This window comes from Carcharodon carcharias, chromosome 3, assembly GCF_017639515.1.
Source record: "Carcharodon carcharias isolate sCarCar2 chromosome 3, sCarCar2.pri, whole genome shotgun sequence".
NCBI lineage: Eukaryota > Metazoa > Chordata > Chondrichthyes > Lamniformes > Lamnidae > Carcharodon > Carcharodon carcharias.
In genome coordinates this window covers 74,353,019-74,380,348 of record NC_054469.1, presented here as the reverse complement: position 1 = coordinate 74,380,348, position 27,330 = coordinate 74,353,019, and the positions used below count along the sequence as shown (strand labels likewise).

General features: G+C 41.6%; 1 protein-coding gene across 5 annotated transcripts in view; it reads right to left on the bottom strand.

Annotated features, from left to right (window-relative positions):
* Window positions 1-2,212: 2,212 nt before the first annotated feature.
* The window catches only part of akap9 (A kinase (PRKA) anchor protein 9), a 289,385-nt gene continuing 264,267 nt past the window's right edge, over window positions 2,213-27,330 (bottom strand). For 4 of the 5 annotated variants that reach the window (XM_041183274.1, XM_041183278.1, XM_041183277.1 and 1 more), the window contains 7 exons: window positions 22,676-22,861; window positions 20,916-21,119; window positions 20,393-20,625; window positions 17,449-17,534; window positions 16,707-16,863; window positions 12,002-12,141; window positions 2,213-4,409 (listed from right to left, as the gene is read on the bottom strand). In XM_041183274.1, the coding sequence (XP_041039208.1) occupies window positions 4,366-4,409; window positions 12,002-12,141; window positions 16,707-16,863; window positions 17,449-17,534; window positions 20,393-20,625; window positions 20,916-21,119; window positions 22,676-22,861 (1,050 nt within the window). In that variant the 3' untranslated portion in view covers window positions 2,213-4,365. The remainder of the gene's footprint in view (window positions 4,410-12,001; window positions 12,142-16,706; window positions 16,864-17,448; window positions 17,535-20,392; window positions 20,626-20,915; window positions 21,120-22,675; window positions 22,862-27,330) is intronic. The other variant, XM_041183275.1, reaches the window with a different exon arrangement.

Here is a 27,330-nt window from a genome sequence, read left to right as displayed (position 1 = left end):
TTGAAAACCTTTATTAAATCACCTTAGCTATCCTAGCTCCACTGGGTGTCCCAGTGCCTTAAGTTTCTAATAAGCATTTGTTCCTATAAAAATACAAAAATAATCAAATTTCAATATCTGCATGTGACTGAATTTGGAAGCATTGAGAACTGTCAGGAGGAAAGTGATAGGCTTGAAGAGAACATAGGACAGGCTGATAGAATGGGCACACACAGCAAATGAAATATCACAGAGAGAAATACAAAGTGATACATTTTAGCAAGGGTGGGGTGCAAGAGCAGAGGGCCCTGTGCACAAATTGTTGAAGGTGGCAGGGCAGGTCAAGAAAGTGGTTAGGTATATGGGGTTCTTGGCTTTATAAACAGAAGCATAGAATACAAAAGTAAGGAAGTTATGATGAACCATTATAAAACACTGGATTGTTCTCAGCTGGAGTATTGCTTCCAATTCCGGAGAGAACACACTGGGGAGGTTGAGAGTGTTGTTAGAAAAGGTTTACGAGAAGGCTCCATGGGTGAGGATCTTCAGTTATAGGAATAGATTGGAGAAGCTGGAGCTGTTCTCCTTTAAGAGGAGAAAGTTGAGAGATTTGACAGAAGTGTTCAAAATCATGAGTGGTCCAGAGAGAAATAGATTCCCTTGGTGAAGAGTAAAGAGAACCAAAAGACACCAATTTAAAGTTGATAGGCAAAAGAAGCAATGGTAACATGAGGAAGAATATTTTTTACATACTAAGTGTTGAGGGTCTGGGAGGCACTGCTCGAGTGTTGTAGAGGCAGATTCACTTGTAGTTTTCAAAAGGTAACTGGGTAAGCGTCTGAAGAAAGAAGATTTGCAGGGCTCGTGGGAAAGAGTGAGGGGAGTGGTAACTACTGAGCTGCTCTTGCACAGAGCTGGCACAGAAAAGATGGACCACATGGCCTCTTTCTGTGCTTAAACATTCAATGGTTCTATTTGGTGCATCAAGCTTGCCCCATCCAGACATGGTGCAACCTTGTACACCACTGACCCACAATTAGACAACTTCCTGGAACAGGCAAAAAAAAATGGAGAAGGTGGGGTAGAGAAAATGAAGAGGAAACCAGTGGGAAAAAAATTGGAAATTTTTAGGTATTAAAAAAACTTCAGAATGTACCTTTGACCTCTTTTGGCAGCCGTGCAAGCACTATAAGACACCAGTAATTAACAAATTCCATTATCTATAGTAACCTTGTAACTTACCTTATATAAATTGAAATCATCCCTTGTCTCAGGACCTTATCCAGCTCCTTTTGATAAGCTGCCGCAAACCAATATCCACTGCAAGCTCTGACAATCTGCTCTGCAGGAGGATGACTATGAAAAGAAATATTTCCGAACATCCAAACTCACTCTTTGCCCACATACTTCATGATCCTGGTTTGCACAGTCATGGAGATCATATACTCTCTATTGGCATTAAATGATCTTCCTATTGTGATACCCAAATTGCATACATGACTAACTCTGAACTCACCACTGCTTTATACATATTTATCATTACTGCTTTGATCTTGAAATCTGCACTATTTAAAAACAACAAAAAGCTTCTGACCTTTTTTCAAAATGTGTACACACATTTTCACGGAATTATGTATTTGAAACCCTAGTTTGCCCTGTTCATTCGTCCTCTGAGCATTCTCATTCCTTGATTTGCCTCAATATTCTTGATCAGGTTAACTCATTGCATGCCAGTCTACTTTTTGCAATAGAGAGACACAGTGTGCAACAGGACAAGCTTTGCAAATACTTTCATCAGGTATACACATGTGTGGATACATTTGTAAGAACATTTATTTTTGCATCTTGGCAAAGTCACAGATATTTTCTGTTTGCCACTTTGAGAGCTTAGCAGTATTCAAGTAGAGGCCTGTTCTGTGTTCCATGCTGTTTCATCACTAACGAATATGGAGGAAATACTTCCAATATTAGAAATTAAAGCAGAAAATGCTGGAGATATTCATCAAGTCAGGCAGCTTCCGTAGAAAGACAGTTAACTCTTTCTCTACAGATGCTGCCAGAGCTGACTATCTCAGCATGTTGTGTTTTTATTTCAGATTTCAAGCATCTGCAGTATTTTGTTTTTGTTCCAATGATTCAAACTTTATTATTAATACCAAGCTATTTGGCCAGATGATGATTGCAGGAGAGATTGATAGCTTTGAATGCCATTTGGACAAATTAAATAGATGTGTTAAGGAATAACAAAGTTTAATGTAGATAAATGTAAAGCAACATGCATTGTTACAGGAAACATGAAACTGGTATACAATAAACATTCAATTTTTGAAACAGTACTTTTGTAGTTCAGTAACTGTTATGTAGGCAAACAGCAATGAGATGAATAATCACTTGTTTTGGTGGCATTTATAAACAAACATTGGCCAGGACACCAGGAAACATTTCCATTCTCCTTGGATTAGTGCCATGGGATGGTTAATGACCATCTAAATAAGCAGATGGGATCTTGCTTTAACTTTTATCTACAGAACAATGCCCAATAGAGAAAGGATTTGGTATAATTCTTGAATATTCACTGAAATAATCCAGTTGCAGAGAGTTAATTATCAATAAAACTAATAAAGTACTGGTATTTAATGGAGGCATTTGACCAATATCTAACTGCAAAAATGGGCACATAAAGAATTTTGGTCACTCCAACTTTAAAAACCCAGTTGATGCATTTGAAAGGGTTCAGCAAGACCATCAAGCAAACTTCTATGGTTTATAACCAAGTTATGAAGATATGCCTAAAGAATTGAATTGACGAACATCCCCTCCTTAAGCCGATGTCCCAGTGGCAGCCCTAAATGAGATCATGTAACTGGGATAAAAACTCTTGGTCTGCATTACTCACTCAGCCTTAATCAGATGGACCATCAGGGAGGTTGATTTGGTGTTTGAAATGCTGAAAGCCATAGATGATTTATATGGTGGCAGGTTACTTAGTTTCTGTGACTTCCAATACTATAGGATACTTGTAAAAAATTGACAAATCTCATTATGACTGATAAATATTTGAATAAACTTTTAAACCTTTTCCTGAGTAGGTCTTTTCGTGCATTGAGGATATAGACCTTGAAAGTAGTTAGATGAGTTCACACCTTTCAATAAGTTGGATGTTATGTGGTTAAAGGCAGCGTTGACTGTTTTAAGGCTACACTTAAGAGATTGTTTAATATTCTGGAACATTATGACTAGTTCTGCAGTAACTATGGTGACATAGTTTATGAAATATTACTTGTCAGGGTTCAATAAGGCAGACTGCAATGTTTGACTGTTTTCCTGGGGTTTTCATTAAACTACTCTGAATCAAGAGGAATTTTAGGTATCACTTTTGAAATCCTATCAGCTGGTATGTCCATCTCTCAAGAATTAAATAATTTGAATAGCATTCATGAAGGTACAAACTATGTCTGGTTTGTTGAAAGGAGTGATCTTTATGGGAATGGATCCCATTTTCTCATTCCATATTGAAACACTCATTGAGAGAGAAAAAAAATCAAATTAAGCAGAACCTCAATTTTGGAAAAAGGACAATGTCCCTATGATCGCTTCTTTTTGTTAGTCACATTATAGGTTAAGGATCTTATTAAATGGGAAAACACAGCTGCAGATAGATAACCACTGAAGAGATTTACCACCATTATGAGGGGATAGAATATTAAAACACATTTTGGATCAGGTTTCAGAGGTCTAATGGATCAAAAGATCTAATTTCAGTTTCTAAGGGGCAGAAGGCTGCAACATAAAAGTATCCTTTCAACAAGTTAAATAAAGGGAGATTCAGGCTTAAAGTTAAAATTCTATAGGCAGGCTAACTTCTTATCTTCATACATGTACTTCACAGAGAAAATGGCAAGTTTCAGAAATCTGAATTTTGAATCCATATTTATTTTAGTACTTTGACAAAATGCCCATATAATTCAAAACTTCTACCGTTACAAAAATAATTCCTCTACAAACTGTGTACTGTCCACAATGCCATAGCTATTTATGGACCATGTAGTGTAAGCTCAGCAGCCACTAGCAGGACTGCAGTGCACTTAGAACCATTTAATAAACATTTTTCCTTCCACCTTTTAAATAAACAGTATTAAGTTATAATCATGTTTAAATTAGCATTCCATAAATATACACAAATTGTTTCGACAGATTGTATTGTGCACACTGGAAGCTTAAACTTATATAAAGAATAAAACTCATTTAAATTATTTCATTTGGACTTGCAGGCAAAACACATTCCATTATCAAATCCATGATGGTCCCACAATATACACAAAATAGAAAAACAAAGCCCAGCTTCAAAAGCAATTCCGTTTCAAGTCAAAATCTGTTTCCAAGCCACTATCTTCTTGTGCCATAGTACATCTGAGCATAAGTTGTTGAACCTAAGCAGGGAGGACAAACTGGTTAAAAGTAATGTAGTACACTTTGTAAACACCAATCACTCCATATTAGAAAATATATAAAGAGAAAAGAGTGTATAAATTGTCACATTTAAAAAGGTCTATCCTAAAAGAGGAAACATAAACCGATTGTCTTACAAAGAGCTTTCACTAGATTGGAATAAATTCTGAATCCTATTTTTTTAAAACTAATTGCACTTTTGTCATAGGTAGTATTCATGTGAAAAGACACACCAATGGTTATTGCTGCTTTCATAATCTTCATGGGTTTTCAACAACTGTCCTATACATTAGGGCTGAATACTGAAATATATTCTTATTCTCAAACAGGATTGAAAATAAACAACCTACTGTTTTGGCAGTCATTAATAACATATTCAATGCACATGACAAACACTTAGCAACAATGATCCTAACTGAAACTTAACAGTCTCCCTCAAATAATTGTACTTGCATTCTAAACTGATAAAGGGAAACTATGGGTAACATTTATCAGTATACTTTTTGCATGTACAATAACACTCCCTTTTTATAAGTTTTACTAATTTCTACAAATCCATAAATTCCACACATTGATGTAATCTTATGGACAGGGATCATTAATTTTGTACAACTGGTAACAAATCCATCAGATTTGACTTTCAAATTATGGTACACAATGGGTTCATGGACAATGGTCAGAAATTAGTTGCCTTTAAGTCTAAACTTTTCTTTTCCTGCTATATATGTAGTTAAAAGTGTGGGATAGTCAGCTTTGGTTTTGTCATTGGAGATAAAACATAAAAAAGTACTTTTATTCTGCAATACCCAAGCTTTTTGAGAGTAAGATTTCTATATTCTAAAAGACGCAGATTTCTTTAGGAGTACCCCCTTACAATAGGCATTTGAGAGATGAATTTCACAGAGTATCTGGAAACACTACTGAAGAAAAATTTAAACTGAAACTTTTCCACAAATAATGTGACCTGCTATTGATATATATTGCACAGGAGATGTCTGTGGTACAGCTTCAGAGAAAAGGGTTAACTTTTAACAAAATGCTAGAAGAAATTGGGCTTGGTAACACTTGTCTCTTGGGTGCTATAGATGCCGTTAAGTGATCCAAAATGGCATCTGGGGTACACGCACACCTCTGACACAAAGTGACTGGGCAGCATCTTGGTGTAGCCCAAGTATACACTGTTAACATCCACTGGAAGTATGCAGAATAGGCAAGTCAGTACATCAATCAGCATGCAACATGGATTTGATCTCAACAATGCCATTTTGGAACTCAATGCTCCAGTGCACACCCTCTCTTAACCTTGTACAGTTCAGCATCAGTTCAGCAGCAAGACAGACCTCCATCACAGCTATTTGAAAACATTCACTCCTGAGTGCCTTATCAGAATCTTTATGTCGCTTGTTGTCATTGTCACTGCCTCCAGGAATGACCATAACCGCGGGGGACTATGTGGAGAACAGCGCAAAATCTTGTATGATGCAACTAAATTCCACGGGATCAGCCAAGCAACGAAATTAACAACATAGAACAGAGCTAGCTCAGGTTAGTTGTTCAAATAGTCTGGAGCCATTTATTCAGTCAGCATCCGATGCATTGTTTATTTAACAGCAAACGAACGAGGAAGAACAAATAAAGCTACAATGCAACGCTAAACACCGTACCCAGAAACCGGGGATTTGGCATTCTGCTGTAAACCTTTACCCAACCCATTGTGGATCAGGTTTATATTTGACACATATGAAAAAGTGTCTGGTTCCTGCAAACCAAATCCTACTTGTCACCACCAGTGAATTCACTTCAGAACAACTGCCTTGGATTGGGAAGGGACACCAACTTCCATCCATTGCTGGTCCCTTGAAAGATGTTGGCAGCAAGAAGTAAAATACTGCGGATGCTGGAAATCTGAAAAAAAAAAACAGAAAACGCTGGAAAAACTCAGCAGGTCTGACAGCATCTGTGGAAGGGGAAACAGAGGTAAAGTTTTGAGTCTGTGTGACCCTTCTTCAGATGGTTCTGAAGAAGGGTCATACAGATTTGAAACTTTAACTCTATTTCTCTCTCCACAGATGCTGTCAGTCCTGCTGAGTTTTTCCAGCATTATCTGTTTTTAATCTCTTGAAAGATGTTCATTGACTTTCCTCTTGACCATTGGGTTAAGGACGCTTGTCCCTGGAAGTCCTGCAGCTGTGTATATCTCCATATACATCCAACCCTGTGTACACAATTGCTTATCTGCAACCAGTAGTGCCAAGTTGAACTTGGTGGTTGACTGTCCAGCGCTTAAGGCCTGGCTAGTCACCTTCAACAACACATCTATGCCAGCATGCAGTGTCGTATTTGGCAGGACCACAGAAGGGCGCAACTCACTGGTACAGAACAACAAAAATTCCCACAGCCACAGGACTTCAATGCCACATGTTATCGAATGATGGAGGAGGCATTATAGCAACCTCTGTCCTGGGCGCCAAACTTCCTTGTGACAAACGGCATAAAGGCATTGCAGCCTATACATCCTCACTGCTGGGGGCCATTAGTGGGAAATACCAGGTCAGAGAGAGTCATAGTTACTCCCGCCTAAAGGTGGATATTTTCGGCCAGTCGCTTTCACCAACATCACATCTAAGCCAGCATGTAATGTTGTTCCCGGTGGCACCGCAGGGAGGCGTAACTCACTGTGGGTAAAGAAATCATCAACCAGGTTAGTTCCTGGTTGATTTCTTCTGGCTGTTGCTATAAATCTACAAGTTTTTGGTGCTTTCTATTGTTGTTTTAATTTTCAAAACTCTACAGAGTATGGTGTGACAGGTGGTGAAATGTTTTTGTTGACTTCAAGGCTTCTGCACAAACGAGGATGGACATTAGGCCTTCCTCTTGGAATGGAGCATAAGTGGGAGACTAAGCATAAGCCACGCAGAGCTGCAAGGAGGAGGAGTTGGAAGGGAAGAAAAGCTCTCAACAGAGGGCCATATCTGCCCAGGGTGTTCCTAACTGAACCTACCTGAACATTGTGAGTCTCTGCACTTCACTGAGGAAGTGATCACTGAAATATGCAAGCTGCTCCAGCCATAACTCCAGCCTCAGAGCAGTGTAAGGTCTACATTGCCAGTAGTTGTGAAGTTGATTGTGACAATGAACTTTAATGAGTCTGATTCCTTCCACACAGAAGTTACACATCAGCAACATCTCGTAATTTGACATCTACTGTTAAATAAAGTTGGTTAATGAGGTTCTCTATTCCAAGCAAGCTAACTTCATTTTGCACTCTCTTGCCAGAGACATGCAGGCAGAATGAGCACGAGGGTTTGCTCAGATTGCAGGCTTCACCGGGGTGCAGGATGCCACTTACTACAAGAATATTATCATACGGCTGCCACATATCAACTTTGCCATGTACCAAAGCGAAAAGGGATTCCACTCCCTCAACGTCCAGCTGACCACCACTGTATCAATGCCTTGTATCCTGGTAGCATTGATTCCTTCATTCTACTGTGTCAGCAGCATTTCAGCTACTGGACAATAAAGGCTACTCGCTGATGGCTCATGACTCCGGTTTGCAGCCTGTGCACAGCATTCATATAATGAGAGCTACACTGCCACAAGAAATGTGATACAGCAAAGCATTGGAGTGCTGAATCAATGTCTCCTCCGCCTGGGTCGCTCTGGATGAGCCTTGCAGACTTGGCTCAGCAGGTCTCAAAATTTGTGGTGGTATATTGCATGTTGCACAACCTTACCCTGAAGGGATATCCCTAGATACCTGCTATCAGACGAGAAGCTGGAGGGGATGGTGGCGGAGGCAGTGGAAGGGGAAGGAAGAAAGCAACTTAGATAGTGCCTTTCTGCCCGGGTTGTTCTTGAAGACCTCATTTAAGTGTGATACCTGTACCCATAACCCCAATTCTCTTTTCAACAGCAATCCCACTCTCCGTAACTTCCCTCTGTCACTGAACATCACATCATCCTCTTGGCCACAATATAAAAATAAAGGCCACCACAAAATTAACATTCCACACAAATTTATAAATGAAATCATGCCAAATTGCATAAAGAGATAAATTAATCGCCTTTGTCCAATCCTATAGTGCCTGTCTTCCATTTACCTTTGCCTATCTTAGTGATCCTACATAGTGCTACCCCAGTGGTTACAGCATGGAAGGTGGGAGGCTGCTGACTAGTAGTGGAAGAGACTGCAGGTGGACTTGGAGGATAACCTCAACATGGATGGTGGCAGTCTGAGCTGGGTGGCTGATTGCAAGGCAGTAGCAGGGTGGCAGTGGTGTGAGGGTAAATGCTGTTAGCCTGAGTGAGGACAGCAGACTTCTGCTCCATATAACCATTGTCTCTTCCCTGGAGCTGTGCTTCAGCAATCCTAGTAATCTGTTGGAGGACAGACTGTTGAACTTCTCTGATACCCTGAAAGTCACTTTAAGCATTAGTACCTGCAGCCTTAATAGAAGCAAGCTCAGTTTGCATAACTTAAGTCTGAGCTTCAACTGCAGCACTCGGATTTTGGTGGAAGCTGCTTCTGCTGCAGTATAGCTACAACATCAACCATCAGGTGCTGCAATATGGTTGGCTTCATAACTGTGGTCATCACTTCCATGTCAGAAAGGATGCGCAAACTGTGCAGCCAAGATGTTTCCAGAACCCTCCATGCTCCTTAATGTACGTGGGCTTTCTGACAGGCCTCCTAATGCACCAAGCACTTCTTCTGTAGCTTCCCTCGTCAGAGTTCTTATGAGTTTCCTGCACCAGAACCCATGTGCAACTCTAGACACAAGCAAGATCACAGCTGAGCTATCCTTGCTCCCTGCTGACTGTTCCACACATTTGCCCAATGTGTCAGCACATGCAGATCCATCCTTAATTTATCCACTAGGATACACTGTTAGTTTTGGTGGCTGAGTGTGCTACTAAGTGCATGTGTTGTCTTCATCATCATTCTCTTCTTGTGTGTTCCTTCACTACTTAGCCAGATTGCACCTGCACTCCTTGGGTACCTGAAAGGAAAAAGGCACAAGGGTAAAGTAGTGTTGAGGTGATTGCGGAGGTATGGTATGGAGTTGGGGGGAGTGAGAGGTGCATGCTTACACCATCTGCAGTTTGTAAGTGGGAAGAGATTGCAGGATGATGAGGAACTGGGATATGATATGGAAGATTAGGTGTGAGGATACTGTCTAACATCTTCAATGTTTTGAGCCTCACTGTTGGTCATGGTCTCAGCAATGGCCATTCTGATAAGGGCCAGCACCCTCTTCTCCAGTGGGGTACAGAAGGCAGGCATGCCTTTTCCATTCTGGTGCCTCTGTTATGTGCTACCTTCTACAAGAGAGAGGGAAGTGTGTCAGTGTGTCGTGCAATATGTTTGAGTGATGTGGCTGTCATGGTTGGCAGCGTGTGCAAGCTTTAAGATTTGATTGTAAGGCTTGCAACAATGTTAAGTGTGTGAGGGTAAGGGTATTGTATGATAGGTTTGAGGCTTGATTGAAAGAGGTTGCTGGTAGGTGCGTGATTGGGGTCTGATGATTTGAACATTGGTAGAGGCTAGTGGAGCAGTTGGTAGGATATGGCACTTGAAGATGCATTCGCTGACATTGAATACTCTGGTGAGGACATTAAATTTCCTCTGGCGCTACATCCAGGTCCTTGGGGCCAGAATGTTGCCATTGACCTTCACGGCTATTTGCCCCAACTGCCTTTTACACTCGTGTCTGGAGAGCCTCCCACAGATACAGGATGTCTCTCCTCTTTTTCCCCTCCTGAACAAAGACCTGCAGCATCAGAAAATCTGGATGCTCGTTTTCTCTCATGTTCAGCCATTCTTCCATCTTTCTCAGGTCAGATTTAGCTTCCACAGGACCTCTCCCAGCTTCAATATACCTCAAAAGGTGCAGGCTAACTTTAAGCACTACTAGCAAGTATTAATTTTGGATCCCCTGCTGCTATGTCCAACCAATCAACAGCAAGCTAGAGCAGGCTGCAAGCAGAAATTGTGTTAATGAGCAGGCAGTATGAAGATGGTTTTCTGCCTGCATTATGCCTAACAGGTGTGTGTTAATCAGCTATTATGATGCCTGTGCACGTTTTAGGTTATTCAATTTAGCTCTAGGAAGTTCAGGGCAAATTCAGCCCTACAAAATTAGGATTTGGTAGTTCTATGAATCTCACTTAAAAAAAACATTTCATTTAAGAGTACAGTTGCAAAAATGCAGTACCGTCAAGTGCTATAATTACAATGCCACCCCAGCTAGGGTCATGAAGTGAGAGTGACTGCCTTTAACATCAAGGCAGCATTTGATTGAGTGTGGCATCAAGGAGCCCTAGCAAAAATGGAGTCAAAGGGAATCAGGGAGTAAACTGTCCGCTGGTTGGAGTCATTCCTGGTGCAAAGGAAGATGATTGTGCTTGTTGGAGGTTAATCATCTCAGTTCCAGGACATCACTGCAGGGGTTCCTCAGGGTAGTGTCCTTGGTCCAACCATCTTCAGCTGCTTCATCAATGACATTCCTTCCATCATAAAGTCAGAAGTGGGAATATTCACTGATAATTGCACAATGTTCAGCACCATTAGTGACTCCTTAGAACCTGAAGCAGTCCAAATGCAGCATGATCTGGACAATATCCAGGCTTGGGGCTGACGAGTGGAAAGTAACATCCGTGCCACACAAGTGCCAGGCTGTGACCATCACCAACAAGAGAGAATCTAACCATCGCCCCTTGACATTCAATGGTATTACCATTCCTGAATCCCCCACTATCAACATCCTGTGGTTACCAGTGACCAGAAAATGAACAGGACTAGCCATATAAATACTGTGGATGCAACAGCAGGTCAGAGGCTAGGAATTGTGCAGCGAGTAACTCACCTCCTGACTCCCCAAAGCCTGTCCACCGTCTACAAGGCACAAGTCAGGAGTGTGATGGAATACTCTCTAGATGAATGCAGATCCAACAACACTCAAGAAGCTCGACACCATCCAGGACAAACCAGCCCACTTGACTGGCACTTCATCCATAGATATTCACTTCCTCCATCACTGACACATACTGGCAGCAATGTGTACCATCTACAAGATGCACTGCAGGAATTCACCAAGGCTTCTTAGACAGCACCATCCAAATCTATGACCACTATCATCTAGAAGAACAAGGGCTGCAAGCACATGGGAACACCACCACCTGTAAGTTCCCCTCCAAGCCATTCACCATCCTGACTTGGAAATACATCGCCATTTCTTCACTGTCGTTGGGTCAAAGTCCTGATGCTTCCTCCCTAACAGCATTCTGGGTGTACCTACACCACCTGGACTGCAGCAGCTCACCACCAAATGGCAATTAGGGGTGGGCAATAAATGCTGGCCTAGCCAGTGGTGCCCACATCCCATGAACGAATGAAAAAAAAATCAGAAGCAATCAGAAGAGCAATACTGAAGACAACTTGAAAGTAGGGGGTTACAGGCCTATCCGCTCAGCCACTACTGGAACACGACCTAGGGAAAAGCTAGATTATTTGTAGCTCTCCGTCCCCCAAAGAAAGACAAGCTGTTTATCTGTACTGAAAATGCATTACCTGATTGCACACTTCCCAGTCTTCTCTGCAATGATTCCAATCTATTAATGTAATCTGTTAAAGCTCTGTCAGGATCATAGCTTTGGAGGTGTGAGGATGCCAAAGAGCCTGGATTAGAATCAAGTAGATTTGATTGATACCTAGGACAGATTAAAAAAAAAGATCAGACACCTAGATCCACAGCTCAAATTAACATTTACTCAAGATGAAAGTAATTAATTGCTAATGACCTAATGATGCAAGAGAAATAGCAACTCCTTAAATCAAGAACATAACAAGGGCTAAATGTGTGAATTATAACTACCCTCTCAAACATTTCCGTTCATTGAGACACATACAAGGTGTCTATGGGGCTTGGCCTGAATAGCCAAGTGGTTACGGTACTGGGCTTGCAACCCCAAGATCAAGAGTTCAAATCTCACAATGGCAAACTATGAAACAATGTAACTTCATCTGAAACAGATGGAAACAGGTTTACTCAAAAAGAGTATCAAGAGTTCAAATCTCACAATGGCAAACTATGAAACAATGTAACTTCATCTGAAACAGATGGAAACGTGTTTGTACTCAAAAGAGTTACAAGGTGTCTATATTGCCACATAAATACTGTGGCTACAAAAGCAGGTCAGAGGCTGGGAACTCTGTGGCGAGTAACTCACTTCCTGACTCTTCAAAGCCTATCCACCATCTACAAGGCACAAGTCAGGAGTGTGATGGCATACTCTCCACTTGCCTGGATGAGTGCACTTCCAACAATGCTCAAGCAGCATGACACCATCCAGGACAAAGCAATACGCTTGACTGGCACCCCATCCACCTCCTCAAACATTCACTCCCTCCAACACTGATGCACAGTGGTAGCAGTGTGTACTATTTACAAGATGCACTGCAGCAACTCATCAAGGCTCCTTCAATAGCACCTTTCCAAACCCGCAAGAAAACACACAAATAGGAGTTGACCATATTGCCCATTGAGCCTACTCCACCATTCTACATGATCATGGTTGATTTTGGGCTTCACCTTTTTCCATCTGCTCCCCATATCCCTTAATTCTCTGAAAGACCAAAAATCTGTCTATCCCAGCCTTAAGATGTATTCAACAATGGAGCATCCACAGCTCTCGAGGGTAGAGATTTCCAAAGATTCACAACCTTTTGAGTGAAGAAATTTCCCCACATCTCAATCCTAAATGATCTGCCACTAATACCGAGGCTGTGCACCCGTGTTTTGGATTCCTTGATCGATGAAAACAAAACTCTCACTGTCTACCTTATCAAACCCCTTCAGAGTTTTGTAAGTTTCAATGAGATCACCCCTCATTCTTCTCAACTCCAGAGAATATAAGCCCAATTTATTTAGCCTCTCATCATAAGACAACTTCCCTTGACATCAGGCGGCATTTGATCAAGTGTGGCATCAAGGAGCCCCTAGCAAAACTGGAGTTAATGGGAATCAAGGGAAAAGCTCTGAGCTGGTTGGAATCATACCTAGCATAAAGGATATTGGTTGTGGTAGTTGGAAGTCAGTCATCTCAGCTCCAGGACATCACTGCAGGAGTTCCTCAGGGTGGTGTCCTAGGCCCAACCATCTTCAGCTGCTTCATCACAGAAACAGTGCAGAAGAGGCCCCTCAGCCCATCGAATCTGCACTGACACTTGAAAAACACCTGACCTACTTATTTACCTAATTCCATTTACCAGCACTTGGCCCATAGCCTTGAATGTTATGACGTGCCAACTGCTCATCCAGATACTTTTTAAAGGATTTGAGGCAACCCACCTCCACCACCCTCCCAGGCAGTGCATTCCAGACCGTCAACACCCTCTGGGTAAAAAGTTTTTCCCTCACATCCCCCTAAACCTCCTGCCCCTCACCTTGAACTTATGTCCCCTTGTGACTTGCCCTTCAACTAAGGAGAATAGCTGCTCCCTATCCACCCTGTCCATGCCCCTCATAATCTTGTACACATCAATGACCTTTCTTTCATCATAAGGTCAGAAGTGGGGATGTTCGCTGATGATTGCACAATGTTCAGCACTATTTGCAACTCCTCAGATACTGAAGCAGTTCACGTCCAAATGCAGCAAGATTTGGACAATATCCAGGCTTGGGCTGACAAGTGGCAAGTAACATTCGCACCACACATGGCCAACAAGACAGAATCCAACCATTGCCCTTTGATGTTCAATGGCATTACCATCACTGAATCTGCCACTAACAACATCCCAGGGGCTTACCATTGACCAGAAACTGAACTGGACTAGCCATATAAATACTGTGAATGCAAGAGCAGGTCAGAGGCTAGGAATTGTGCGACGAGTAACTCACCTCCTGACTCCCCGAAGCCTGTCCACCACCTACAAGGCACAAGTCAGGAGTGTGATGGAATACCCCCCACTTGCCTGGGTGAGTGCAGCTTCCACAACACTCAAGAAGCTTGACACCGTCCAGGACAAAGCAGCCCACTTGATAGGCATCACATCTACAAACATTCACTCTCTCCAGTACCTATGAATAGTAGCAGCTGTGCGTACCATCCATAAGGTGCACTGCAGGAACTCCCTAAGGCTCCTTCAACAGCACCTTCCAAGCCCTCGCCACTACCATCTAGAAGGACAAGGGCAGCAGATAGATGGGAACACCACCGCCTGGGCGTTCCTCTCCAAGGCACTCACCATCCTGACTTGGAAATATATCACCATTCCTTCACTGCTGCTGTGTCAAAATCCTGGAACTCCTTCCCTAACAGCACTGTGCGTGTATCTACACCACACAGATGCAGTGGTTCAAGTTGGCAGCTCACCACCACCTTCTCAAGGGCAACTAGGGATGGGCAATAAATGCTGGCCCAGCCAGCGAAGCCCACTTCCTGTGAATGAATAAAAAAATCCCCTTCATCTCAAGGACCAATTTAGTGAACCTTTGCTGTCCCATCTCTGATGCAAGTACATCCTTTCTTAAATGTGGAGACCAAAATGCACACAACATTCCAGACAAGGTCTCACCAAAACCCTGTACAATGGTAGCAAGACTTCTGTATTCTAGTACCTCAACCCTCTTACAATAAAGGCCAATATGCCATTTGCCTTTCAAATTGCTTGCTGCACCTGCATGCTAATTTTCTGCATTTGTTGTATGACCACCCCCAAGTTTCTTTGTACATCAACATTTACAAGTTTCCCACCCTTTAAAAAAAAATTTGCTTTCCTATTCTTATGACCAAAGTGAATAACTTCACATTTTTCTACATTATACTCCATCTGCCAACTTGTTGCCCACTCTTTTAATCTGCCTATATCTCTTTGCAGCCTCTGTGTCTGCCCCAAAGCTTACCTTTCCACCTGGGCTAGGATATTGAGGTCGCGCATGCTCGCTGATGCGTAAAATGACGTGGGATGATGTTGGCCGGAACTCCCGACGTCACCCTGTGTCTTTTCAATTTTCAGGTCGGCAGGGGCGCAGCCGAATCAGCTGTGTGCCTGCCAACCTTTCAACAGCTTAATGAGGCCATTCAGAAACTAATTCAACTAGTTAATCGACCTGCCTGTCCTACCTTAAGGTTGGCGGGCAGGCCAGGAGCCCTGGCAGGCTTCAGAAAAAGCATGAAACCTCATCCACGGGCACGATGAGGTTTCATGTAGGTTTTTAAAAATTTAATAAAAGATTAAAAGTTCTGGACATGTCCCAACTCATGTGACACTGTCACATGAGGGGACATGTCAGGGAAGGTTTATTTCTCTACATTTAACATTTTTAAATGTGTCATCAATCTCCCTGAGGCAGCATTTAGCCTCAGGGAGATGAGTGCACTCTTAGCTGAGGGAATCCCCCCCACCGCCCGCACGGGGAGCGCAAAGTGCTTCCTGGCAGATGTAACACTGGGTGGGCCTTAATTGGCTTGCCCATGTAAAATGGCGGCATGCTTCCGATCGAGGGCGCTAATCAGAAGCGTGCCCGCTCCTGAACTTCTCCCCCAACGGGAGGAATATTCTGCCCCTAGTTTTGTATAATCAACAAACTTAGATACAACACACTCTGTCTCTTCATCCAAGTCATTAATATAGATTGTAAATAGCTTAGGCCCCAGCAGTGATCCTTACAGCAAACAACCTCTACCACCTAGAAGGACAAGGGCAGCAGATATATCGGAACACATGCACCTGCAAATTCTCCTCCAAGCCACACACTATCCTGACTTGGAACTATTCACTGCTCCTTCTGTCATTGGGTTAAAATCCTAGAACTCTCTTCCTAACAGCACTGTGGGTGTACCTACACCACATGCACTGCAGCAGTTCAAGGCAGTGGCTCACCACCACCTTAGATATGGGCAATAAATGCCAGCTTAGCCAGTTAGGCCCACACCCTGTGAAAGTATAAATTAACAAAAATGTAGAGAACAGGACAGGAAACAAAAGCTTCTAAATAAGCTTTTCTATACAACAGCAGACACTATATTTTCAAACAAGTATAAAGAGAGGTGAGAAATAGTTGCTTTGAAGTATTTGAATGATGTGTAAGGTGCAACTTAAATGTAACTTCCTTTTTTTTAAAGTATTCAGATATGCTCAAAGCAGGCAAGTTTTTTTTTAGAAACATTGCTAATTCATGAGGCTTCAGTAAATGATGGTAGTGACAGGTCTGGGTGTTTGTATGCTTCAACATTTCATAGGTCACAATAACTACGTTATATTAAAAAGTTACCGGGGTTGAGAGTTTGTGGCTGATCTGGGAGATTCTTGACCAGATCTTTGTCTACTTGTGCAGTGTCTACGATCTCCAAGTAATTCTCTTGTCAGGCTTGAATCCAAAGACATGCTTCCAGAATGTAGGAAAGGAGAATCCACTCTTGGGTCATTAGCTAGATTTTTTAAAAAATTGAATGCATGAGTAGCAAGTGTTAGCCCATTTCACAGTATTTGATTCACAAACAAATATCTATAGTTGTGAATGAGTTTTCCTATTTAAAACACTGCAATAATATTAATAATTTACCAGATAGTTTGCTTTGTTATACCAGAGAGAAACTATTACCCTATAGCTATTGTCTGCTTAAAGAACAACAATTACCAGATATGATAGAAGTTAAGGCAAAGTCACTAGCATGGATTGCCATAATCTACAATCAAAGCTGTATGTTACTTATAGATGAGAATGAGCTATTGGTGTGGAAGGAAAGAGAGACATTTTTGGCAATATCAAAGTGATTTCAGACTCCCTTTAAGTTCAATGCAATAAATTTTACCCATTAAACACCAGCAGCAGAAATCTAAAGGTACTTATTTTTGTAATCAGTTTGTGGTCATTCTGTGCAATTTCAAATTGACAAAATTGAAAAAGTACCAATATTGTGAGGTTACAGTACATTAAAAGTAGAGATTTTATTCAACAGGAGGTTTTAACTTCACCACTAATGCCATCTCTTCACTGATGTTGGTGAGCTTACCTGAAACCTGGCTGTGACTGTTCCTGTTACCAGACAAACCACTTGACCCAGCAGCTCGCAGCCATCTTCGGACCAAGAATCTCAACCTGAAGATGAGAAAACGAAAAACAAAATGTCAAGAGTTGAACAAACTTCACATGAAATTCACATTGGAATCACATAAAAATTTCCTATGGCTTTAAAATGTTTAACCATTAAATTAAATATTAGAATTGTGAAGATACGATCACAATCCATTAGCTAAAATTTAAATATTAAATCAAATTATAAAGTTAGTACCCAAATTTATGTTTGAATGAACAGAAAATGCTGAAAATACTCAGCAGGTCTGGCAGCATCTGTGGAAACAGAGTTAATGGGCTAAATTTTCTTGGATTCAAGAAGGCAGGCTTGGAGGTGGAGGAGCTAGAAAAGTAGCCAGGGCTGAGTTGGAATAGATTTTTGATGCATTCCTGCTCCTGGGGAATTTTCCAGGGGCGGGTTTTGAATTAGGTTAGCTGCTTGCTCCATGGAGGTGGGCAGCCAATTACGCTGGTTAACGCTTTAAATAGGGGCAATTTGCAGCCTTCCTAACATTTTGCTGCCAGTGGAACAGTGCCCCCCTGACCTCCACCCTTACTGGTGCAGAGACAACCAGCTCAATGAAGGCTGCCTGTCAGGACACCAGAGCCAGATGCTCCATGACCCACTGTCGGGTCTCCAAGCAAGAAAAAACTCAATCTTGGTGAAACCAGGTCCAGCTGATATTTCTAACCATTCTGATGGTTTGCCAGGCTACATCTTGTTTATTTCTTTGCTGTGCATGCTGAGGCACCCTCGGTCTCAGACTTGCCTCAACAGCGCCCATCTCTTTAGATGAGGCTGCCGATGCTCCAGAGCTGATAGCCCGCCAAGCATGAAGGCAGCCATTGAGGAGGATGCCTGCAGAAGTTTGAAGAGCCGATCCCATTACCAGCTCATCCGGGCTCAGGACCTCCATTTAGACCTGACATTGAAGTCCTGAAGCCTGCAGAGAAATCCAGCCCAGTGACCTGAAATATTAACTCTGTTTCTCTCGCCACAGGTGCTGGCAGTGCTGCTGAATATTTCTGGTATTTTCCACTTTCATTTGAAATATCCAGCAGCCTCTGCATTTTGTTTTTGTATTTATGTCTGAAATGCATTCAATTAGAAACTTTAGAGTTGATTGATTGGTTTGAGTTTCATACTTGCTATTACCTAGAATGAAGTACCCTAGTAAAAATCAAATTTTCTTAAGCCATCTTAACTAAGGCCATTATCCAGCCTATAATTTTAAAATAGCTTTGAAACCAACTTATAATTTGTTTTTCCCCGACACAGCAGACCCAAACAGTTCCCATTAGTATACAATTCGGTGTTACGGATCATAGCATTCTGAAATAAATTGTTTTATGTGAATTTTGTGAACAAGGTGAAAAGATTTGCAGTGTTGGTGAATGGTACATTTGCTATATTTGGCACATTTTCCATTTGAGGACAAAAAGATTACAAATGGAATACATGGAGAGATAACATAACTACCTTAGATATTTTGTATCTTTTGATGGTTATAGGAGGCTATATTTCAATATTATTTATATAAATTATACCCAATGACAAATAAAAACACCAAAATCACCAAAACAGATTGTTTCATGCTGTTAGTATCAGCTCCTAAGCTATGGCTGATGATTAACTTACATATTTATGCCACAGATGGAATAAAAAACAAAGGCATTGAGAGTTACAGCAAAAACCGTAACTTCACTTACAGCTCATCTCTTACATGTCCATGACCATAACAACCTTTCATGTAACATGTCCTAAATTGTACTGAAGTTACGTGCTTTGCACTCACATCCATTATAAACCAATTTTACTGTTCCAAGAACACAAGAAATAGATCATGTGGCCGGTTGAGCCTGTTCCACCATTCAATACAATCATGGCTGAACTTGGGCTTTAGCTCAATTTTTCTGCCCATTCCCCATATCCCTTAATTCCCTGAGACACCAAAAATCTGTCTCATTCTGCAAAAATCTATCCCAGCCTTAAATGTCTTCAATGATGGAGCAAATACAACCCTCTGGGGTAGAGAATTCCAAAGATTCACAACCCTTTGAGTGAAGAAATTTCTCCTCATCTCAGTGCTAAACGATTGCCCCTTATCCTGAGACTGTGCCTGTGTTTTAGACTCCTCAACTGGTGGAAACAATCTCTTAGCGTCTACCTCATCAAGCCCCCTCTGAATTTTGTAGGTTTCATTGAGATTGCCCCTCATTCTTCTAAACTCCAGAGAATGCAAGCCCAATTTGCTTAGCCTGTCATTATAGGACAACCCCCTCATCCCAGGGACTAATCTAGTGAAGCTTCGCTGTACAGTCTCCAATGAAAGTATATCCTTTCTTAAATGTGGAGACTAAAACTGCACACAGTATTCCAGATGTGGTCTCACCAAAACCCTGTACAACTGTAACAAGACTTCTTTATTCTTGTACTCCAATTCCCTTACGATAAAAGGTCAACATGCCATTTACCCTCCTAATTGCTGCACCTGCATGCTAACTTTCTGCATTCCTTGTATGAGCACCCCCAAGTCTCTTTGAACATCAACATGTACAAGTGTCACATGTGATAAAAATATTCTGCTTTCAAATATTCAAATAAGACTCTTAAATCCATACGAAAGAGATGATTTTCAATCTCTCAGTTTTGAGTGGATTCAGATCCAGGCCCAGTGTTCTAATTATAAAATCCTCCTAGGTTTCGCTCCCTTCTGAATACCAGACAGGAAAACAACATAGATGGTTAGAATGTAATTAAACCAGTGCTCCTGATGCCAATCAAACAATTGTATGCCTAGCTGTAGGGCAGTGCAGAAATATAATTTATTTACCAAACTTATTAGATTTTATGACCACTGTTGCAAAGTTCAATTGCTTACCTTGAAATCGCTATGGAGACTCTAACCACTGAGCGAAATCTGGTAAAACTTCTGGAATGGTGGGTAATAATCTGTAAATCGGTGCAAGATGAGTAACCCCCCATTCTGGCTATAAATGAGAGTGTTGCTTGCTCGCATTCCTGAAATCCACCGAGTAGGAGTAACAGGTATTTCTTCTGATAAACGAGCGCTTTTCGGAAACTCTCCGCTCGCAGATACTTTCCATAAATTCTCTAAAAGAGGAAAGAATGTTCCTGTTAAAATATCGAAATTCATTTCTATACGTTTTCTTCCAGTTACACATTGATATAGTATGTCTTTACAAGGTAATATGCAAATGACAAGAGACTCCAGGATAGCTCTTTAAGCTCTTTAGGTTTGCATTGAGGCTCTCTACAACTATTATATATGCAAATCCACAATAACCTGAGATATAATTACATATGCCATTTATACTCAAGTTAAGCACAGTACGATAAACTATAACAGCAGTCAAAACAATGTGCTCTTTCAACTAACTTACCTTGATAGCGCCAGTTTCAGAAATTGATCCAAACAATTCTGCATGTAAAGCATCACTTCTGGCTTCTGTCTTAATTTTAAACAGTTCTGCCTCTGCTAGCTTTAGGGCTTTCTGCAGATTAGATTTTTCTTTTGCCCAAACTATTCTTTCTGATTTTATTAGGGCATCAACACTGTCCTGGTTATCCAAATGCCTTCTTGATATCTGAAAAACGAAGAACACATATACCAACATATAGGCAATCAAGATCATAGAAGTGTATCTTGAGAAGTGACATCTTCTTCACTAAAAGGATTTACGGTTTTAACTATATGATTTCCCAATTACCACTACCACAAATGGCAGACAAACAACTGTACATACCTAGCTGAAAGGCAGAAAAGAACTATTTCTTCACCAAGTCACACAAATTCTAAAACATTTAGAAATTTTATCAGTTTACACAGAGATTGCCACAGAAACCCTGATTTATAGTACAAAGTGTGGCACAACATCAGTTTCACATTTGGTTAGTTCTTAGACTGAGCATTATTTCCATTGCACTCCATTTGATGGAAGGATGGGAAACACACGACTGGAGGTTATGCCCCCTTCCCTGTCATTCATTCATTTGTTGGTATTTATTTCAATTTATTTCTAATGCTTGTTCAGACCATTTAAAAAATCCTAACTGCAAATTTGAAAGTACAATGGAAATTTAAATCTAAATGTCCAGTGCATTGTCTGCAAGAGGGGAAAAAGAAAAGTCTCAACGTATTCCAAATTATTTAGCTCTAGTTGCTCAAACAATTTGAACACTAGAAAAAATGTTGGAAGCTTACTGCTACCTTTTTCCTTTCGATTCAGAGAAAAGAATCAAAATATTGATTCAACTACTTTAGAATGACCAACTCTATATCAAAACTGCATTTCAACAAATTGAAGGAAATTAAATGTTTAGAAATTGTCTTTTCTTCAATTCTTGGATTTATGAGTAACCCACTAATTTTAACAGCAAGATAAAAGCAAAATACTGTGGATGCTGGAAATCTGAAATAAAAACAGAAAGTGCGGAAAAGCTCAGCAGGTCTAACAGCATCTGTGGAGAGAAAGACAGGGTTAACGTTTCGAGTCTTCAGAGCCTTGAAGAGCTCTGAAGAGTCATACTGACTTGAAACTTTAACTCTATCTTTCTCTCCACAGATGCTGTTAGACCTGATGAATTTTTCCAGCATTTTCTGTTTTTATACATATAATTTTAACTGTTGCCATCAGAATTACAATTGGAAATACTAATGTCAATAAATAGCTGTTTAGTAGCACGGAATTGAGCATTGCTGAAAAAAGACAATTTGTTGAAGCTTTGACAACATGTCTCCTTTCAGCAATACTTCTATAAATTACATATTCTGTTTTTTTAAAAATCAGAATTTTACATTTTCATACAATTGCTTTCTCAACATTTAGAACATTCAACATAAATGAAGTTTATTTTGTAAAGATTGTACACCTTCAGGCTGAAAGCTTCTTTCTTAAAATTTTAAAATTTGCATTGTGTAGAATTTAAAGCAAACTCAATTGCAGCGAAATTATTATTTTTTTACATTTACAAATATAAAAACCCCTCTTTTCATAGTGGGGGAATTTGCTAATCAAGTTCTGAGTAATTCAATTAAATTATATTTGCCGATGTTTTAAATTTATCAATTGTAATAGTTGAACAGCATTGATGGACCAGTTTTTCTTTTATTTCTATCAGTTTTCCTGCTTTTAACACCTACCTGATCGCTACTTGAACTGCGTTGACGGTATTTTCGAACCTCTTCGTGTAATTTCAGTAGACTGTTGTGAAGGTCATTCTTTTCTTCTGTGAGTTTGCTGACAAAGCCAGTCAGGTCTGCATTTTGCTTCAAAAGTCGCTCAGTGAGAGTGCTAGTTGATGCACTAGAGGGAATTATGATGTTCTGCTAGAGAATCACACATTGAACACTTGCTGTAATAATAGCTACCAATGTGGAAGACTTTCATTGTTAAAGATTTTACCTTCAACACACAATAATCATCAGATGGGATCTGGTTTTAGAACTACAAAACCACAGTCTCCAAAGTTTAAAATGGACGCATTTGTATGAAAGTGATTTATACTTCAAATTTATCCATTTAAAGCCCGTTAATCTCCCAATCGCTGAATATACCTGCCCTATCCTAAACATGAGGAACTATGGGAACTCCGTGCTCCATAATTCAGACATACAAACAGGAAGTAGGAGTAGGGCATTCAGCCCCTTGAGTCTGCTCCGCCATTTAATAAGATCATGGCTGATTTGATAGTAAGCTCAATTTGCATCCCGCTTACCACCGATAACCTTTCCCCACCTTGCTTACCAAGAATCTATCCACTTCTGCCTTAAAAATATTCAAAGACTCTGCTTCCACTGCCTTTTCAGGAAGAGAATTCCAAAGGCTTAACTCTCAAAAAAAATTTCACCTCATCTCCGTTTAAAATGGGCAGTCCGTTACTTTTAAACAGTGACCCCTACTTCTAGATTCTCCCTGTTCATACTCTTCTCTAATGCAAGACCACAGTAATATTCCGAGCGATGCTCACATATGGCATGTGGGGATAAACCACAAAATACTCACTTGCACTTCCATACACTGCTACCCTAGAGGCCAGTCAACTTCCCCACAAAACTATAATTCAAAAGCATTTCATGGGCGTAAAGTGCTCAGAGGTGCCCTTAAGCTCATGAAGACACAATATGAACACAAATCTTTCTTTAACTTTCCTCTTCAATTGAATTCTCCACTTAGCTCCATTCGTGAGAGATTTCACAGAAACTTACAGCACCGAAGAGGCCATTTGGCACATTGCATCAGTGCCGGCCAACAAGAAGCCATCTAGCCTAATCCCATTTTCCATGTTTTGGTCCCTAGTCTTACAGCTTACGTCACTTCAACTGTATACTCAAGTACTTTTTAAGTATGGGGAGGTGGTGGCAGCGTAGTGGTGAAGTTACTGAACTAGTAATTCAAAGGCCCAGACTAGTCCTCCAGGTTCAAATCCCACTGTGGCAGCTGGTGGAATTTAAATTCCATTACTAAATCTGGGATGAAGTCTAATGGTGACTACAAAACCATTGTCGACTGTCGTAAAAACCCACCTGGTTCACTAATTTAGGGAAGGAAATTTGCCATCATTACCTGGTCTGGCCTACATGTGACTGCAGATCACTCTTAAGTGCCCTCTGAAATGGCATAGCAAGCTATTCAGTTGCATCGAGTCTAAAAGGAATGAAACCAGACCGGCCACCTGGCATCAACCAAGGCACTGGGAACAACAAAGGCATAACCAGCCCTGCTGACCCAGCAAAATCCTCCTTAGTAACATCTGGGGGCATGTGCCAAAATTGGGAGAGCTGTCCCACAGACTGGTCAAGCAACAGCTTGACAGTCATACTCACGGAATCATACCTTACAGGCAATGTCCCAGACACCACCATCACCATCCCTGGGTATGTCCTGTCCCACCGACAGGACAGGCCCAGCGGAGGTGGCGGCAAGTGGTATACTGTCGGGAGGGAATTGCCCTGAGAGTTTTCATGAAATCATATGGCATTAAGTCAAACACCTACTGTCCCCCCTCAGATGATGCATCAGTCCTCCTCCATGTTGAATCAGTCCTCCTCCATGTTGAATATTACTTGAAGGAAGTACTGAATGCAAGGGCACAAAACTGCTAGACTGTGTCTTCGGTGAGGGAACCAACAAGAAGGAAAAACATATTTGATCTCACTTCCGCCAATCTACCTGTTGCAGTTACATCTGTCCATGACAGTATTAGAAAGAGTGACCATCACAGGCCTTTGTGGAGACCAAGTTGCCTTTTCACATTGAGGATACCCTCCAACATGTGTGGCACTACCACCATGCAAAGTGGGAAAGATTTCAAACAGATCTATCAACTTAAAACTGGGCATCCATGTGGTGCTATGGGCCATCAGCAGTAGCAGAATTATATACAACCACAATCTGCAACCTCATAGCCTGGCATATCCCCCACTCTACCAAAACCATCAAGCCAGGGATCAACCCTGGTTCAATGAAGAGTGCATGCCAGCAGCAGCACTAGGTAAATCTAAACATGAGGTGAGAACCTGGTGAAGCCATAACACAGGGCTACTTACATGCCAAACAGCAGAAGCAGCACACAATAGACAGAGCTAAGCAATCCCACAATCAGTGGATCAGATCTAAGCTCTGCAGTCCTGCCACATCCAGTCTTGAATGGTGATTGGCAATTAAACAACTAACTGGAAGAGACAGCTCCACAAATATTCCCATCCTCAATGATGGGTGCGCTCAGCACATCAGCGCAAAAGGCTGAAGCATTTGCAACCATCTTCACCCAGAAGTGCCGAATGGATGATCCATCTCTGCCTCTTCCCCGAGGTCCCCAGCATCAAACATGCCCAGTCTTCGGCCAATTTGATTCATCTACACATGATAGCAAGAAATAGCTGAAGGCAATAAATACTGCAAAAGTGAAGGGCCCTGTGCTGAAGATTTGTATTCCAGAACTAGCCATGCCCCTAGCCAAGCTGTTCCAGCTACAACAAAAACAGAATTACCTGGAAAAACTCAGCAGGTCTGGCAGCATCGGCGGAGAAGAATAAGGTTGACGTTTTGAGTCAACCTTATTCTTCTCCGCCGATGCTGCCAGACCTGCTGAGTTTTTCCAGGTAATTCTGTTTTTGTTTTGGATTTCCAGCATCCGCAGTTTTTTGTTTTTATGTTCCAGCTACAAAACTGACATCTATCCAGCAATATGGAAATTTGCCCAGGTACACCCTATCCACAAAAAACAGAACAAATCTTTAGGAACGTATGAACTAGGAGAAGGAGTAGGCCTCTCGGCCCCTCTAGCCTGCTCCGCATTCAATAAGATCATGACTGATTGTAACCCCAACTCCATGGGTGGGATTTTCTGCACCTGCTCACTGCCGGGATCTTCCGGTCCCACCACAAGTCAATGGTCTTCTGGCTGGGGGCGCCGCCTTGCCCGCGGTGGGTCCTGCCTGCGACGGGGCTGGAAAATCCCGACCCATTTTCCAGCCTACCTCCATTAACCATTCACCCTCTTGCTTATTTAGAATCTATCTAACTTGGCCTTAAAAATATTTAAGACTCTGCTTCCGCTGCCTTTTGGAGGAAGAACGATCCAAAGACACATTGTTGTAAATGGGCGACCCCTTATTTTTAAATAGTGACTTCTAGTTCTAGATTTTCCCACCTGGGAAAACATCCTTTCCACATCCACACTGTCAAGACCCCTTGGCATCCAACCCGGCCAAATGCCACCCCAGAAGTCTACTCTCGATCATCAACAAAGTGGCGGAAAGTGTCATCAAAAGTGCTATCAAGCAGCATTTACTCAGCAATAACCTGCTCACTAACGCTTAGTTTGGGTTCCACCAGGGCCACTCCACTCCCGACCTCATTACAGCCTTGGTCCAAACAGGGACAAAAGAGCTGAACTCAAGAACTTGATAGAAGTTTGCAAAATTATGACTGGCATGGACAGAGTAGATAGTCAGAAGCTTTTTCCCAGGGTGGAAGAGTCAATTGCTAGGGGACATAGATTTAAGGTGAGAGGAGAAAACTATAGAGGAGATGTGCGGGGCAAGTTTGTTACGCAGAGGCTAGTGAGTGTCTGAAATTCACTGCCAGATGAGGTGGTGGAAGCAGGTACGATAGTGGTGTTTAAGAGGCAACTTGAGAAATATATGAATTGGATGGGAATAGAGGGATATGGACCCTGGAAGTGCAAAATGTTTTAGTTGACGGGCAATATGATCGGTGCAGGCTTGGAGGGCTGAAGGGCCTGTTCCTGTGCTGTACTTTTCTTTGTTCCTTGAAGTTAAAGTGACTGCTCTTGATATCAAGGCAGCACTTGACCGAGTATGGCATCAAGGAGCCCCAGCAAAACTGAAGTCAATGGTATCAGGGGTAAAATTCTCCACTGGTTGGAGTCATACCTAGCATAAAGGAAGATGATTGTGGTTGTTGGAGGTCAATCACCTCAGTCCCAGGATATTGCTGCAGGAGTTCCTCAGGGTAGTTTCCGAGGCCCAACCGTCTTCAGCTGCTTCATCAATGACCTTACCGCCATCATAAAGTCAGAAGTTGGGATGTTTGCTGATGGTTGCACAATGTTCAACACCATTTGGGCTTGGGCTGATATGTAGCAAGTAACATTCACACCACACAAGTGCCAGGCAATGACCATCTCCAATAAGAGAGAAACCAACCATACTCCCTTGACATTCAATTAGGGATGGACAATAAATGCTGGTCTAGCCAGCAATGCTCACATTCCATGAACAAATATATAAATAAAGGCTTTTTAAGTGTTATGAGGGTTTCTGCCCCAACC